This window comes from Myripristis murdjan, chromosome 7 (assembly GCF_902150065.1).
Source record: "Myripristis murdjan chromosome 7, fMyrMur1.1, whole genome shotgun sequence".
Classification (NCBI taxonomy): domain Eukaryota; kingdom Metazoa; phylum Chordata; class Actinopteri; order Holocentriformes; family Holocentridae; genus Myripristis; species Myripristis murdjan.
Genome location: NC_043986.1, coordinates 18,671,877 through 18,688,865, shown reverse-complemented (window position 1 = coordinate 18,688,865; position 16,989 = coordinate 18,671,877). Strand labels below are relative to the sequence as shown.

General features: G+C 44.8%; 1 protein-coding gene across 1 annotated transcript in view; it reads right to left on the bottom strand.

Moving 5' to 3' along the window:
• The window catches only part of LOC115362607 (membrane-associated guanylate kinase, WW and PDZ domain-containing protein 1-like), a 48,283-nt gene that overhangs the window by 10,646 nt on the left and 20,648 nt on the right, over positions 1 to 16,989 (bottom strand). Inside the window, exons 9-15 of the mRNA XM_030056585.1 lie at positions 16,235 to 16,357; positions 15,119 to 15,304; positions 14,308 to 14,928; positions 7,107 to 7,141; positions 4,125 to 4,380; positions 1,336 to 1,427; positions 108 to 303 (exon numbers count right to left, since the gene is read on the bottom strand). Of these exons, the coding sequence (XP_029912445.1) occupies positions 108 to 303; positions 1,336 to 1,427; positions 4,125 to 4,380; positions 7,107 to 7,141; positions 14,308 to 14,928; positions 15,119 to 15,304; positions 16,235 to 16,357 (1,509 nt within the window). The remainder of the gene's footprint in view (positions 1 to 107; positions 304 to 1,335; positions 1,428 to 4,124; positions 4,381 to 7,106; positions 7,142 to 14,307; positions 14,929 to 15,118; positions 15,305 to 16,234; positions 16,358 to 16,989) is intronic.

Sequence of the window (16,989 nt, the reverse complement as noted above, 5' to 3'; positions counted from 1 at the left end):
ATTTTTATATTATTTGCTTAATCTACCTGTGACAGCGCATACATTTGCTCGTGCTGGAGTGTGTGTATGCATATGCATGCAAGAGTTACATGTAAAACCCTGGTCACCTCCATATCCAGAGGTCTTGCGTCTGACAGTGAGGTTGACGTGGCCCTGCTTGGCGGCCTGCTGCATCAGCTGCACCACCAGCTGGTGAGACTTGCCCACCACCGCCGTGCCGTCCACACAGATGAGCTCATCGCCCGACCGCAGGCGTCCGTCCTCATCCGCAGCTCCGTACTTCACTATGTGCCCTATATAGATCTGTGGCGAAGCACACGTACACAACGCATAATGTACTCGGGATAGAGTTTTGTAAAAAGACACGTGCTGTAATTCATTGATGTTTATCAACAAATGAGTGAAATGAGTGCTTTAGTTAATTATTTTTAAAATACTATATGCTATTAAGATTCATAAAACTGCAATAAATGAAAACAGCAGTCAAGGGGAAACACAACAGAATGATTCAGTGTGATTTATCTTCCTTTTTATTTTAAATTAATCTATTTAACAGAGCTGAGTGTAAGAATCTAATGGTGAATTGCTTTAATTATTTGTAGCTGATGGTAGGAGACATCAAGAAGGCAGCTGCAGCCCACTGGGGCTAAGGAGAAGCCGTGCGCTTTTGGCATCATGTGGGAGGGTACAAAGCTCTGATAGAAACAACAGCACAGCTACCATGCAGCATCCTTGGCACAAACAACTACTAACTCCTCTGGGGTAGACCTGCAAGCCTGCTGCTGTTTTAATTCCCTCTATTTTTCAAGATCCTTTGCTTCCCTCTCCCTTCCTCCTTTTCAAACAAATATATGAAGCACAACCAAAGGGCTTTTGCTTCTCCTAATAAGATGTCTACATGAACCTCCAGAGATGGCAGTGGCTACAGTTAAAAACAGTGTTGTTACTGTGTTGTAGGCAGATGGATAAAACAAGTGATACAGACAAAAAGGAGAAACTTTTGACAGAACTGGGCAATCTACCTTGAGCAATGAATTAAGAGCATTTAGAGAACCAATGCTGTCAACAATAGCATATGAATTGTGTGTGCGTGTGTGTGTGTGTGTTTGTGTGTGTGTGTGTGTGTGTGTGTGTGTGTGTACAGTGCACTGTTTTATTCATCAAATGAGTTTTTCTTAGAGCATACCCCTGATGAGATTCAAGGACTGGAACTAAATTAGATGAACCTCTGTTCTCCACGCCCTACTTTTCTCCAACCTGAATCAGGCTAATCTCTCTGTAAGTGATGTAAACCGGACAAAATTGACAGTGAGACAAAGGTGGAGGGATACTTACCGGCTCCCCTGGCTCGTTTCCCCCCAGGATGCGGAACCCAAAACCTGTGTCCTTCCGCCACAAGAAGATGTCCTGCTCCTGGCAATCTGGCACTGAAACACAAAAGACGAGGGCATCACAGGCGTGAACCACAAGCTCACGGTAACTGATTAGCATCGAGTAGGCTGATCACTTGATGCTTGTTGCAGCAATCAACAAGTAATGACTCCCCTTTTGTACAGTTATCACAGTGTCACTTGCACTTGTGTAATCAGTGATCAATAAAATAATAATAAACTGTTTGCTTTTTCATTTGCATCAGAATGAGAGCAGACAATTTGTGGCATCAACAGCTGCTCCCTCTTTCCTCTCAGCTGTGCCTCATTGGGCAGATTGGCCCGCTGCTCTGAGACAGACCACACACACTCACACACAAGGCTGCCTGTGTCCCAAGTCCCATGCTGTGACCTCCTCATACCCTCAGACCACGATCCAAAAAAAAGTTAATCCATCACGATCAATATCTTAAACTCTCTCACATGCACTCATGTAAACGCCGGCACATTTGCATCTTGCGGTGGATGGAGCAGACCGGGAGGACACAGGCAATTTAGCGGCAGTCTGCTCGCCCACCAGGCCAGTCTGCACAGGCGGCACAGGCCATTTCTTCTGCACTGCCTGCTGTCTCCATGACTGCCACACCGGGCCGGTAGAAAACCCATTAGCCTCAGCTCTCTGTCTCTCAGTGTGAATTAGACTGCTCCTGCTGGACAGGGTAATTAACCCTCCGCTGACCCGTGTCTATGGACCAGTGATCGAAGCTCAGCTTAAACTAACAGTAAGAGGTACATGCCAGGGGCTCTCAGCACAGACACTCAGCCACAGGTGACTTGAGGAATTGAGTGGTGACCTCCTGTAGGAAAACCAAAATGGCCACAACAGGAGGCGGCGAGAATGGCTCACCTCTCTAAGTCTATCTCTGGCCCCATCCTGCCACTAACATCAGCACTCAGAGACGATGAAATGCTGCTATTCTTGTGTACTCAACAGCTTTAAAGATGCATTCACTCACATATCTAAGAATGTGCCACATGCACACACAAAAAAACACACACACACACACACACACACACACAGTCAAGCAGTCTCTTTGTTGTCCTCTTCCCTTCTCTGTCTCTCTCTCTTTTTCATTGCTTCTCCCCGCCTCCCTGCTCTCATAATCCAGTCAGCTCAAAAAGGGGCTGCAGCTCCTTCAGGGGTTATCAAACAGATATACCAATCAGCCAGAGCTTAAAGCAGCCCTCACCGGGCCCTGTTAATATTTAATCAGCGGCAGCCCTAGATTCTACAGGCAGCCGCTGTGATTAACCAGCACCGCAATACACAGCGCGTGGCTGTGGCTGGCAACAATCACAAGTCTCTTAAGAGTGTGTGTAGTTTGGCCTGACCTCTTTGCTGTTATAATACAGTATAATGCTACAAAACACAATGTGCTCAATCCTGTACACTTGACAGATCCTCCTTTTAAACATCACCACTGTTAGTACGACACTATTACTCGGTCTGCTAGACATCATTTGTGTGACCCATTATTTGGAGGATCCGTCCCTTTTTTCTCTCAGGAGTCTTCCATTAATAAACAGAAAATAAGTGGAATGATAACCTCATAATGTTTCCTTCATGCATAATGCAAGAAAGAGCCATGATTATAATTGATATTGAGGAATCTTATTGAAAAGCTACCAACTATCCCGCAAACCGATTTCAAATAAACTGCAGCCAGTGATCAGATAGCTTAAATACACAGGCTGTTTGATCATTGATAGCCGATTTTTTAAACTTCCAGGAAAGCAATGTACAGATTACATCGTCCTTCCAGTGGCTGAGGTGCAGTAGAGTACACGCATCTTTTGCAAATATCAAAAGTGCTTCACAATAGAAAAGGATTTACACAACAGACACACACACACACACAGACCACAAGACTAACCACCGAGCACTCGTGTTTCAAGGAGACTTCACTCTTGAAGGCACTTTTTGTCATGGGGATGGTTGTGACTCAGTAAGTGCACATTTGTTTAGTACAGAGTGAAACAGCATCAAACGCACACACACACACACACGCTCCCATGCATATATATACACACACACACACACACACACACACACACACACACAGATGTGCTCTGTGTTGCTCTCACTCAGTACTCTGCTGTGATTCTTGCACTCTCCACAATTTTGCAATTTTGTGTCCTGTGTGTTTTTCAACATCCTCTTACACATATCAAATCAGGCCAAACCATTCAGTCTGTGGCTATTATAACAGAGAAAAAACTGGTTTACCTATCTGCTGCATTACTTTTTTTTCTACTTTATGCTGTTAAACTCCTGAAATACTTTATTTACACAGCGTTGATATAAAAACAGCCCCCATGTGCTTCACATAAAATGAAAAGAAAAAGCACACTGTATGGACTAAGATTTAAAAAAACAAGGGCATGAAAGAGATTTTTTTTTTTAAAATATGTAAAGACTTAAATTTTAAATTAGAATTCATTGTTACATAAAAGCGAATTTACAAAATGAGCCTTAAGTGGGGATTTAATAGATGATACTTATTCACGAAGCCTCAGATCCTTGGGCAGGTCGTTTCGACAGTCTAGAGGCCAGACCAGCAAACGCAGATTCAGCTTTAGTATTGAGCGGAGGATCCTTCAGGAGGGCCCTGGCATAAGATCTTAGGCTGGGCTCAGCTCTGCAAACCCTGCTGAGCTTTAGAGGAAATCTGCAAAATGCTGAATTGTACTCACGTCGACTCTCATACATGCTCCTGGACTGAGCCCAGATCTTAAAGGGGTCTGGCTTCTTCTGCAGGGTGAGGGTGCCATCTGCAGGGTCCTGGGGCGGCAGGCCTGGCAAAGGCTGTGTGGGGGCAGCAGGAGTAGGGGCCACCGCCTCACTGGGCATGTTGGAGGGCGGGTGGCTGGGGGAATCGGTGTGGGTGCTGCGGTGACTGCACACACTGTGTTGGGAGCTGCTCTGGCTGTCTTTCCTCTCCAACTGCTGCTGGGTGGACACAACACACAGAGAGTAAGGTGGGGGTGGGGTGAGGCGAAGTAGAAGAAGGAGGTAGAGGACAGAGAGAGGAGAAAAAAGTGAGAGTGATAAGTGAGCCGGTGATAACGACAGAGGGGAAAAAGATGAGTGAAAAAAAGCCGCAATAGAGGACAAAGAGGAGGGGAAAAACATGTCCAAGGTCATCTTTTTTAGACATTGCACTAGAACATCTCTCACTAACAACGTCTGCTGAAGTGGAAGAAAAAAAATGACATGGTTGCCATGGCCGTGGGATGAAGATAATTCAAAATATGAGTGAATTTAATGACAGAGGATAAGAGCTAAGGTTGTTATGCATGTGTTGTTCCTTATATATCTGTTACTGTAATGTTGAGCCCCTTATGGTTTTCTGTCATTCACATTTCTATCAATTCCTTTGCATTGTGATTCCATTTGACATATGGAATCATGTTTTAAGTGATATGAGTTAAAAAAAACCATCAGATTTAAAGTATAATCCATAAACTACAGTTCAACCTAGGTGTCATTTTGCTATTACAATGATTGATTGTGTTGAAAATGTACTTTGTCACTTACTTCACTGGAGAGCTTTACATATCTCCAGGTTGCTGGCAGTGCTGCTGTTCACACACACACACACACACACACACACACACACACACACACACACAACACACACACAACACACACACGTACACACTACGCATAATCTCCAACAGTTTAATCCAAAATGCGATCCTTGTTTATTTACTTTGCTTGCTGACAGTTTTCTGCTGCGTTCAAGTCATGCTGGAAGAGGCGGAAAACGGGATTTTGTTGCTTCAGGTTTAGCGTGTTCTTTGCATGTTTTACTCGATGGAACGCCCACATTCAAAATCAATTATATTTATAAAAGTCAGCAGTAAATGGACCACAGCAGGTATTTGTTGCCTTTTGTAACTGTGGCTGATTATATTTGTGTGAATATTAATGATAATTGTGATTTTTATACTTTAGACCACAAGCAGGCTGTGTGATGAATGCAACATCAAGAATCGACTTTCCAATGTGCTCACACACTGGAATAACATCCACTGTATAACTGTTGGAGATTATCCCTTTGCCCTGTGTATCAATTTTGGACAGCAACGCTCCTGATAATCTAGAGATATGACAGCTCCACTGTGAGGTAGGTGATGAAATTTTTGACACAATCAATCGTCATCCCAACAGAAAGTTGGCAAATAAAGTCAAGACTGAAAATAACAGGTGGAGAAGTTGCGGCACAGCCCTCCAGTCTCTCACTCATCACACCCTGAGAGTTGAAAGGTCAAGTATCCTAGTAACGCTTCTTAATGAGGACAACAGCCATGCAAAGCTGACTTCTCATTTGATCACCAGAGACTTGCTTAATGATTTGAGACAGAACAGTCTCTTTTGCATATGGGAGTCTACTGTGTGCATCTATTTAGAGTCTGAACTAGGGGCAAAATGGTTCTTTGAGTCTGACATGGAGTTGCATGCAGCGTGACATTTCACTGACATAACACAGAGGGGGAAAACCGGCTTTTCCTCAGAGAAAAACTAATCGACAGTGACAGTCAAGCAGGGCCACGATTGGTCCCACTCGACCCCCTTACAGCGCCCACCCTTCCCCCATCCCTCATGACATGTGACCTGAATAGGTGGCACCCAGAGCTTCGACTGATGCCGTTTCAAACTAATCCTTAATCCTAATATCCTGCCTGCTGTGGGAGGGTTTTTAATGTCGATCCTCGCTCTGATCAAGAGACCTGGGTTCAGGTTTCGTTCCAGTCAAGTGGTGGGAACTGAACCCACCACTGACCTTGGATGAGCCTGCCTGGAGGAAGCATCTTCCTGCTAAAACTGTGTGGCTGCCCAGGGGTGAATTGGGGTGACTGTAATTTAAAGCAGAGCTGGCATCTCTTCTGAATCTGTATTGATTTTTTTATCAGGTCAGGATGAGTCGTAAAAATGAGAGGGCCGTTTGCTCTTTAAACTCCTGAATAATTGCCCCGTCCCCTGGGAAACCCTCACACTGTGGAGAGAACTGGCCTCTCTGTCCCGTCTTTATCGCTCCTCTCTTATCTGTCACTTGTTCCATCCACTGCAACTCGAAGTCACATTGGAAAACTGTTGCAATCTCCCTCTCCTTTGCGCCCACCTCACTCTGTTGTCATTGCCCTCTTCTCCCAATCTGTTAGCCTCAGCGTGTCCTCTGTAGCTGTGGGTTATCACTGTGATTCAATGCTGTAGGACAGACCTCCCCTCCCTCCTCCTCATCCCCTCCTCCTGTCTTTGCTTCGTACCTCTCTCCCATCTTCCCTCAGCTGTGGCCGTCTGCCCTCCCCAACAGCTGGTCACTGTTATACTGTTATGCTCAGGCTATGCTTAATCAGTCACAGGATGGCAGCATGGGAGAAAAGGAGGCACAAAGAGAAGGAAAGAGCGGGGAATAGAAGAGAAGAAAATGAAGGAAACACTAGAAAGAAAAACAAGAACGGAGAGGAGCATAAGTAGCAAGAGAAGAGGCAGAAAATGAAAGAAGGAGTAAAGACTGATGGTGAGAGAGCGCGCTAGGAGGAGTTATGGAGCTCTGGATACACAACAGAAGATTTGAATATCATCTGTCCATGTCTTTTGTTCTTTAAATAGCTCAGCATGCAAACATGCACACACACGCACGAGAGAGTTGAAGATTGCCTCGTACTCACCACCAGCTTTGGACTCCTCTTGGCTGGCACCACTCCTGCAAAGCAGCGACAGAGAGACAGAGAGAGCATTAATGACCGGTGGTGATCTTCTCTGGTCTCCTCCGAGCAAAAAGTAAAAAAAAAAAAAAAAAAAAAAAAAAGCAAAGACGACTCCACAGGACAACTGGATGGACCGCAGCTGGCCGAGCTCTCTGTCTTCCTCCTTTCTTTCGCTGTGTTTCTCTCTCTCTCTCACTCTCAGCAACACTGTGCTAGGCTGGTCACTAGCCCAAGTGATCCTCTTCCCCCCTGTGCTGCACCCTGCTCCGCTCAGCGCTCTCACCCGTGCCGCTCTGCTATTAGGAGAGGAGCTACTGATCTATCTGCATTAGACAGGCTGACTGATGCTGATGCTGCAGCAGCCCCGGAGGGCTGGTCCCAGCCACAGGTCCCCGCAGCCAGCCACAGATCCCCCAATCCGCTCACCAGCTGTCTTCTTTCTCCACGGCCGCCACAGGAGCAAGCACTCAAGCAGAATCTCAACTATTACCCATAGAGAAGGAGCTCAGCAGTTTGAGCATTATATCAAAGGCAAGCCTGAGCTTCTCCCTTACTATGCACATCTTCTGAGCGGCTGAGTGACTACAGTACTGTTTCCCCTCCTTTCCACTCCTCTGCTTTGCTAAAGGCTTACACATTGAGAAGCTGATCTTTTTTTCTGTGCCCTCCCCCTCTTCCTCCTGCGTACGCCATGACTTGCTTACTGGCACCCACCCCCTTCTCTCTCTCTCTCTCTCTCTCTCTCTCTCTCTTTATCTCTCTCTCTCTCTCTCTCTCTCTCTCCAGTTCACACACAGTTACCAAGAAGATCAATCTCATACCTGCTAATGAAATATTAACATAGGAGTCAATTGTCAGGGGGAGGATTCAAAGCATAGCAGGGTAAGAACTAATCTACATTCCCAGTTAACAGCTTTATTTCACATGTATCACATGCAAAAGAAAAAAAAAAATCATTTATGACACAGTTTCCTCAAACATATTAATGAAAACTGATTCAAACAAGTGATGCAGTCTCATGGATAGAATTAAGCATGAGCATTTTTTAATAAAACAAATCCTCTTCACTTGAAGAAAAATTATTACAGCACAGTACACTGAGAGGCAAATAGAAATTGAATTGAGTGTATAAATGGCATGAAGTAGGACTGGGACAAAGAGTCGCTGTTGCCAAGGTGATCATGTACTTCCATGTACAATAGCTTAAACAGGGAGCGGCAGCACGCTAAATCTACATTTGAATCTTTCACTTTGGTCCATGAGCCATTTTACAGTAGAGCCTCATTCTCCTTCATGGCCGCTTCATGTTGCTATACATGAAACCAATAAAGCCAGCCTCCCTACCAAACACACACAAGGAAAACCTACGTCTAATATTAAAGGAATGTTCTAGCAACATTAACACATGCAGTGACATGTGAGCATCCATCTTAGCCTCTTTCTTTAGTCATCCTGCTGCATCGGCGAAAAATCATTAAATGTTAAAACTTTCTGTTGCTGCAAAGCCTCTCTCTCTACACGATTCATAATTTATCTTCCCTATTTTCCCCTTGCCTCACTCACTCTCTCTCAGATCAGCTCATGGGATCGCCTGTGACTGGAGCAAGTGGAACATCTCAGCTGCTGGTGTGCTGATGAATGGTTCTGTGTGTGTGTGTGTGTGTGTGTGTGTGTGTGAGAGAGAGAGAGAGAGAGCGAGGGTCCGAGAAAGGATGCACATCAGAAGGTCAGATGTCAAAAACAGTGTTCCCCATTACAACGGGAGGTTATGTGACCATGGCTCCCTAAATTACACCGCTGTGGGAGACCAACAGAAACCTTTCACTTTGAAACAACCTCTGAACAATTTCAGCTCTGGCGCCGAGGTCAAAGTGATTTGCATGAGGCGTGTACAAATGGAAATTAACACTGACCATATGGTTAATAAACCGCAGCATGGAGCTGAAGGAGAACAGAACTCCAAGGAACTGAAGCAACTAAGCAGAAATCAATACAGCCCTCACAAACTCTACATTCATCTGCTCCAGCCTGTGTCAGCTGAAAATCTGGTTTACACGCTGCGCGGGGTGAATGCGTCTTCATGCACGGTGCCGCGTTGAAATCTACTGAAGGAACTCTGCTACTGTGATGTTGATATATACGTGTGATTCAGAACTACACCCACAGGCGCAGAGGATCAAATCTGTACTAATGCACCCGCTGTGCACCCACTGAAGCTCAATAAGAGAAAGATGGGGATCGCATGTTCCCGTACTCACTATGCATTTACACACGCGATCCATAAACACGTGCATACTGTTCATACATGATAACAACACAGGCAGATATGCACATAAAAATGTGAGCTTTCCTTCATGCACACAGGGAACACACACGCATGTGCACACACACGCACGCACGCGCACACACAATGTAAATTATGCATTAGGTTCACACTCCTGATTTTGTTCCTCTGCTTAAGCTGCTTGAACGATAGCAAAGCTCTGCTCAATACCCCAAAACGGAACAATTAAGCCGTTTCCCCCTCGTTCCATTTAAAGGGCTCTGAATTGATCACTAAGGATGCAACATGGGCTTAAAAAGGGCTAGTGTTTTGAATAGTGAGCGGACCATCTCAGCAGAATGACTAAGAGACTGCAGCCATTATCATTCAAATGAGAAGGGAAGTAAACAAATTGGAAGTGAAAGAGAGTGCCATAAGTTGTTCAGTGACCTAGACTGGCTCCCAGCATCACAGTGGAGGAGGCTGCATCCTTGGCCTCTTTAACTCAGAAAGGGGCTGCTTAGGACAGCGAAATAAGCCTGTCACAATGAGCGGCATTACATAGAAAGCTGTTAATGAGGCAATAATTGATCACGATTAGAGAGAGGGAATGTAAACGCATGCATATGTGCGACAGCATCCTCATACGGCCACCAGCACATGCCAATTAGTGTTAGTGTTTAATACGTTTGCATAATTTATGTGTGCAAGTGATAAGGGGGAGGGGTCTGGTCTGTAACATGCTCAGTCTTGAAAAGACATCCTTGCCATCTGACCCAAGAAAAATGACTTTAACTTATATATCTCATTCTAAATAAAGATAGAGGGCTTTATCATTTCAGAATCATACATGCGAGGCATGAGTGTATCTCTGTTGAGTGGCAGCAGCGGAGCACTAGTAAAAAAAAAAAAAAAAAAAAAAAAAAAAAAGGTGAGAAAATGTGCACAGGCATAGGTATGTGGGTACAAGTGTGTGGGGGCAGGTCACTCTTTTATCTTGGAACAAGAGCAGTGAATAGGCTTGAGCTCTTCAAATTTATTCTGCACTGAGGTGAATGGCCCAGCGTTTCAATGCACTGTTGAAGCAATGGCCTTGGTGGGCTCTGTAAAGTGCCCACACAGAGCGAGTGACAAGCCTTTCCTCCAGATTTTCTCTGCGTATTGCATTGTTAAAGGACATACATCATGAAAAATGTTCTGCTTTGTTGAGCTAAACTTTTCATTTGCCATGCTGTTTTTAAAAAAATCCTTTGAGTGAATATCATGACATATCCACTGCCCCCGCCCCCCCCCTTTTATCTGCTCTATATTTTATTGTCGCTCTCTCTGTCATGTATTATCATCACATTTCATTCTTCTATCTTCATTTACCCTACATTTTATTTTCTTCATCTCTCTTTCTCTCTTTCATTTTCTCTCCTCTTTCTCTCTGGCTCTCAGGGGACAGACCCTACACAAGTGCTGTGCACGATTGTCATGGCAACAACGATGGGAAGGCAAGATGGAGGAGAGTCATAGCTGGCCTCCTTTAGAGGGGAGGATATGGCTGCGTGAGAAAACATTTGATGCTATCTTGAGAGAGACAACATTTTGAAATTGAATTGGAAAATAAAACAATTTCTTTGATTAGAAACAGAGAAAAGCTTAAGGCGATAATGTATATTTCCAGTTTTTAAACCATTCAGACCTCGTGCAATGTTATTAGATGTAGACAATAAAGCCTATATTGGAAAAACATTAACCACCCAATCCTTTAGAAAAGTGCTTCCACCATTACCACAAGAGCTTCTCTATTTCGCTATCTAACAGGGCACGGTTTTTATGTTTCCATTCCCCCTTCTTCTGAGTATTCAGTGAGTGCAGTATTGAAACTGGAATGGTCATTTGTCAGGCAATCTAAAAGCCAAACTATGGCTCTGTTCATTTCAGACACATTGTTCTGCCACTGTAGAGAGCATAGAAGTAATGGCCAAATGCATTATATCGTTTCATAAATACTGCGTGACAGAATACATTCATTTGGATTTTTACTGCAAAGCAAGCAACTCTAAATTCAGCGCCTATCTATCGGAGATTCACCACGAGCAATCTGCCTCTGCATTGTTCGGTTTGCAGCGATCCTGCTTCCTGGGGGTGATAAGAATAAACTGTTGAACTGTTGTGTCATTACAAAAGGAGCCGACCCCCTCCTCATTCTGATTCTGCAGACAACTTCATCTGAATATTGAGAAGAACAGGAGGCAATGTGAGATGCAGATCTAACAGCTGCTTTCACACTTTGTAAATGATCTAAGGAAATATTTCTCGTTCCAGCGCAGGATGTTTTGCATAAATCTGGGTCCAGACTTGACGAGATGCGACTTCAGCTTCAGCGGCTGCTAAAAAAAAAAAAAAAAAAAAAAAAAAAAAAAAATCCTACCCTGATATCTCTGACAGGTTTGAACAACATTTTCATACAGATAAGGAAATTGAATGTAAGCCATCATTTCACAAACATTTCCATTTCTGTGGATACAAATTGTTGGGGAGAAATTCACTGCCATGGCATGATGTTATGTGCGACCTTGGGCTTTGTATCCTCTCTTAAAAAAGCACTCTGCTGCCTCTGAGTCAGACAGCCCAGATTGATGAGTCACAGATGAACAGATTAAGGCATCTTCTCCTCTAGCTGAAGTCCACCTTGTTCCTCCTCCTCTCCTCCGCCCATACTTCTCTGAATCAACCTCATTTGCCCTCCCCTTGTTGAACTTACTGCGTCTTTCTTAAAATCTCACGCTCCCCTCTAATCCTCCACCTCCACTCCCTGAAATACCTGATCTCAGGCCTTCCTGTTTATCCTCCTCTGCTCTCTCTCCTCTTACACGCCTTTACCTTCGCTCTCTTAGCTCCTGTAATTGTTGTTTGTGAAGGATTATGCGTTACTGCCAGCAATAACTCTTGAAAGGTCACTGCATCATTCTTAGACAAAAACCCAGGCATGCATCTTGGTCCCTCAAACCCTCATTATCAACCCCCTTAAAACAGCCTCCTAGCCCATTATTCATCTGCATCCTTTCTCCCGGCTTGCCTCTGTGTTCACTTCTTGATATCCACAGTTTGTGCAGACAGATCGGCACTTTATTTAGCGAAATCATAACTCCATGGCTCTATGTTTGTTTCTGTCCCTCATCAGGAAGCCACTGACCTGCAGGTCCGCAGTAATGACAGCCTGGTGTCAAAGCTAAGGGAGATGATGAGTGCTGCTGTCTGTCACCCCGATTGTCCCTTCCCACTTATCCCTCCCCTGCGTTCAGTTCTTATCTGAGTCTCTCTTTCACTCTAAATGCCCCGACAGCAGATATACTGTCTTGTATCTGTATTATTCTCTGTCTCCTCGACTTTCTCTCTCTCTCTGTCTCTATTCCTCTAACACACACACACACACACACACACACACACACAGGCCCATAATGATGCTGACATTTAACACAATACAGCAGTGTTATTCCAGCAGCGGTGCACAAGGTCAGCTCATTAGAGGAAATAATTGATGTGGGGTGCATATCTGAACCTGCCTCCGATAGAGATGTGGGCAAGTCAGCATGAATGGTAATTTAACAAGAATGAGGGCTGGACACAAATGAGAGACCCCTGATGTCATGCAGAGCATATGTGGGCATTTTAGGCTCCTGCAAACAGTGAGAGAAATGTTTAGCTTCAAGGACCTTCCAGGGCAAATGTGTAATGGATGGCAAAAGGAATGCCACGGTGAAGCAGTTAAGTGCTATAGACTAAGGTGCGAGGACAAGTAAGGTCTATTATTTACATCCGCATTAATGATGTGTGACTCCATTAGCAGGCATTCACACAACAGTGAATATGGGAGTGGCAGACCCTCCCAAATATTTACAATGCTAATAAAAATCAATGAAAAAAAACTGCTTTGCCACTCCTGCCCCCCTCAAAATTTACCACCGCCCCTCTCTTTCTGATTTTACTCTACTTTCACGGCTGCAGGCTCCCCTTGTTCATTCATCCCTCTCTCTCCTTAAGGTAATTTGAAAATAAGAGGCATCCCAAGCAGACAATAAACACTCACACCGTACACACCGCCCAATTAACATATAGGTAGCAGGGAGGAACACAGAGATGATGGCACACATGGAGACTCACAAAGTCCCTGAGGACCGATTCAGCAGTATCCATATTCATAATGTATGAGAGTCCCTGACCTAATGTGCTCCTCCCCCTCTCTCATTCATCCATCTCTCCTCTCTACCCGGCCTCCCACTCCCTCCCACACTCATCTGCTCATCCACTCCTTTCCTAGCCCAGCTCATCCTCGTTTTACCTCTCCACATTTCATCGCATGCAGTCCAAGCTTTTCACCCCACCACCCACTTGCTTCCTCACTCGTTCTCTTATTTGCTCATTATGTCACTCTCTCTGTGCCAAGCTGTTATCTGTCGAACAGGCCTCTTTCATAGCGTCTTCTGTGTCTGTAGCAGACTAGCTCAAACACACAACACCCCTCACTGTCATAACTAGGGCAGGGCGATAAGGAGAAAATCAAACACCACAATATCTTTGATTAAATACCTCCATATTGATATTGTGACAACAATTTAGGGATGGCTATTTGTGCTTTTATGACATTCACACAATAGATTTCTAATGAACAGTTTTTAGTAATATGGAAATGAAGACCGAGCAGGTAGAGGCAACAAAACAGAACAGCTACAACAGTCTGAAAAGTTCAGAAAACCGCATGCCTTCGCTGAGAGGCCACAAGGTCACATTATGAAAACAGTGAATCAAAACTACTGACACCACCCAACCTTTGAACCCTCAACTGAATACAAGGAAAAACATCATCCATCCTTCCCTTCAAATCCCTTACAAGGAGATGAGAGTGCTTACCTCTTTGCACCAGCATGGTGACCTCGCTGCCTCGGGGACACTTGCTGAGCAGGTCCACCACCTGGTTGTGGCTCATGTTCTGGACATTTCTCTTGTTGACCTCCATCAAAATGTCCCCCTCCTTGAGGCCGCGGCAGCGAGGATAGTCCACTATCTGCTTGACCCTCTGACCTCCTCCCGTCAGGCTGTCGGCGATGGTGAAGCCGAAGCCTTTGTCTCCCTTTTCCATGTGTACAGTGATCAGCTCAGGCTGGGTGGCAATGGACGAGGCCAGGGTCACCACATCGCTGGAGTAGCCGTGTGAGCCGTTAGATGCCACCTCAGCCGAGGGGCTGTGGGGGCGTGGCTCTCTCATGCCGTTAACAGGCCCAGTTTGGCTGCCATGGCTGGACGGCGAGTCATACGTCTCCTGTCCGTTGACAATGATCGGCTCCTTGTCCAGGATTGCCACTGAGGTCACCAGGCTGGTGTTGGGGTCATCAGGGTCAAAGGGCAGGGGGTAACCACGACATAGGGCGAGGTCCACCATGGATCCAATAGGGATGGACTGGAAGATCTTCACCACCTGGGCGTGAGTGTAGCCCAGCACGATGGTGTCATTCACACTGACGATCACATCACCTGCAGAGAGGGAGAGAGAAACGCTCATAATGCAACTATTCAACACACCTGGCAGCTATTTTCTGTGGTGTTTGCACACACAAGTCAAATGTTGGTGAGATGTATCCCAAGGGTACATCAAACTCCATTAGCACTTCTATCTGGCTGAATGAAGACAGTGCCCCCTGTGGACAGTGGTTATGTACTGCACCTGTCTCCATCTTGCCGTCCACAGCTGCAGGCCCATCCAGCACCAGGCTCTTGATCTGTAGAAACTCATCTGGTTCATCGCCTCCGACCACGGTGAAGCCGAAACCACGACGGCTCTTTTTCAGCTTGGTGTTGATGAAGGTTCCTTTCAGCTCAGCTGGGTTTCTTGTGAAGAACGGCTTCCCTCCTACAAAACACCCGAGTAAATCTTTTGTTATCCTACACGCATCCTATAGACAAAAACTCAGTGTTCTCTGAAGATTTTTGGAGTAGATGTGGGTAATGTGTGAGTAATACTCATTCCAATTTCAGTTCTAATAAGTTTTCTAGTGTAAAAACCACTCTTGTTTGGGTGGTTGGGTGGATATATGGACAAATGTGCTGTGCTGTTGGTTTATTATGAACTAAGCCATTACACCAGATGAGGAGTGATTGCTGTATTTACTTTCTTTGAGCAATGGGAGACGTTTCCTGGCTGCGATGCCACCACAGACATGAATCTAAAAGAAACACTATCGTCTCACAGACCTGGTTCACACATGAAGTGCTATTTCCTTCTGACACTCATGATAGCTGAATTACTTGCATAACAATCTAATAATAATCTTGGTGGACTTTACATTGAACATACACACTGCATGCCCTTCTGGTGACAAAATGTGTGAGCTGAGAAAAAGGGAGGACTATAATTTTAGAGCATCTGATTGCTCAAAGTTGACATATGTCTAACAGCATTTAGTCAGCATACCAAGGCTTGTCCCTTCCATGTACAGCACCCTTCACAATCTTTGGCACCCATAAAGGTCATGCAAAAAGGCTGCAAGAAATCAGCGACTATGAGCTAAATTTTATGGTCAGAAAATGAGGAACATTTTTAGACTAAACTGTAAAGACACAGGTTGAATTTAAGTCGATGCATTGGAAATAAATTAGCAAACTGTTGTAAAATACCATTTTACAGGCTCTGCGTCGTTCTCCTAATCTCACCTACAGGACATGCCACACTGTAATGCAACAGCTAAGAGGACATGTTTGGATAATTATGCAGTTGTGATGCAGACAGATGCAGTAATGGAGGTGTTTAGGATGGCTTCTCTATCTGTGTGTAAAGACTCACGTTTGGGTCCTCCAGGACCAGGAGGTAGAGGCGGTGGGGCCTGTGGGTCCCTGTAGGTCTCCAGGTGGTTGGGAGCATAGTTTGCCAGGGGAGCCCCGGCTGAGGAGTGCTCCTCTATCCACTCTGCAGACACAGTCACACAGCACGGTTAACACACACACACATACAACACAGAGCTGTATGTTCATGCAACACACATGCACACAGACAAACACATGACGGTAACACAGACACAAACTAAGGTTGGCCATTACACTAAAAACGTCGCGTGTACAGATGTACTTTCATGTACTGATGTGATTTTGCGTACAGACGGTCTTATTCTGGCCAACAAAGAGCCAGAAAACTTATTTAAATTCCCTATTTTTGTGTAACCAATTTGCACACTGATATAGTTAGTGTTACAGCCACCTGTAGGAACAGAGTTTAGAGTACATACATACTTTAGAGTACCACTGTGCCACCTGGTGCAATTCAAACCTCAAAAGTCACCTGCACTCATTTACATCAGCAGGCACAGGTGTTATTTGTTGCTCCTCATTGAAAATATAATACTGTGATAAATGTTGCCCACAAAACAAAATCATAATACTGTGTCTTGGCAATGATGACATGTACATAATAATAAAACACAATATCTGTGATCTTCATAGAAAGATGAAAACTTTTGATAGCTCAGATGGAACCAAGAAGGTCCAGGCATTTGATGGCAAAGTAAATAACATGGCAACCAATGTCTCAAATAATATACATTA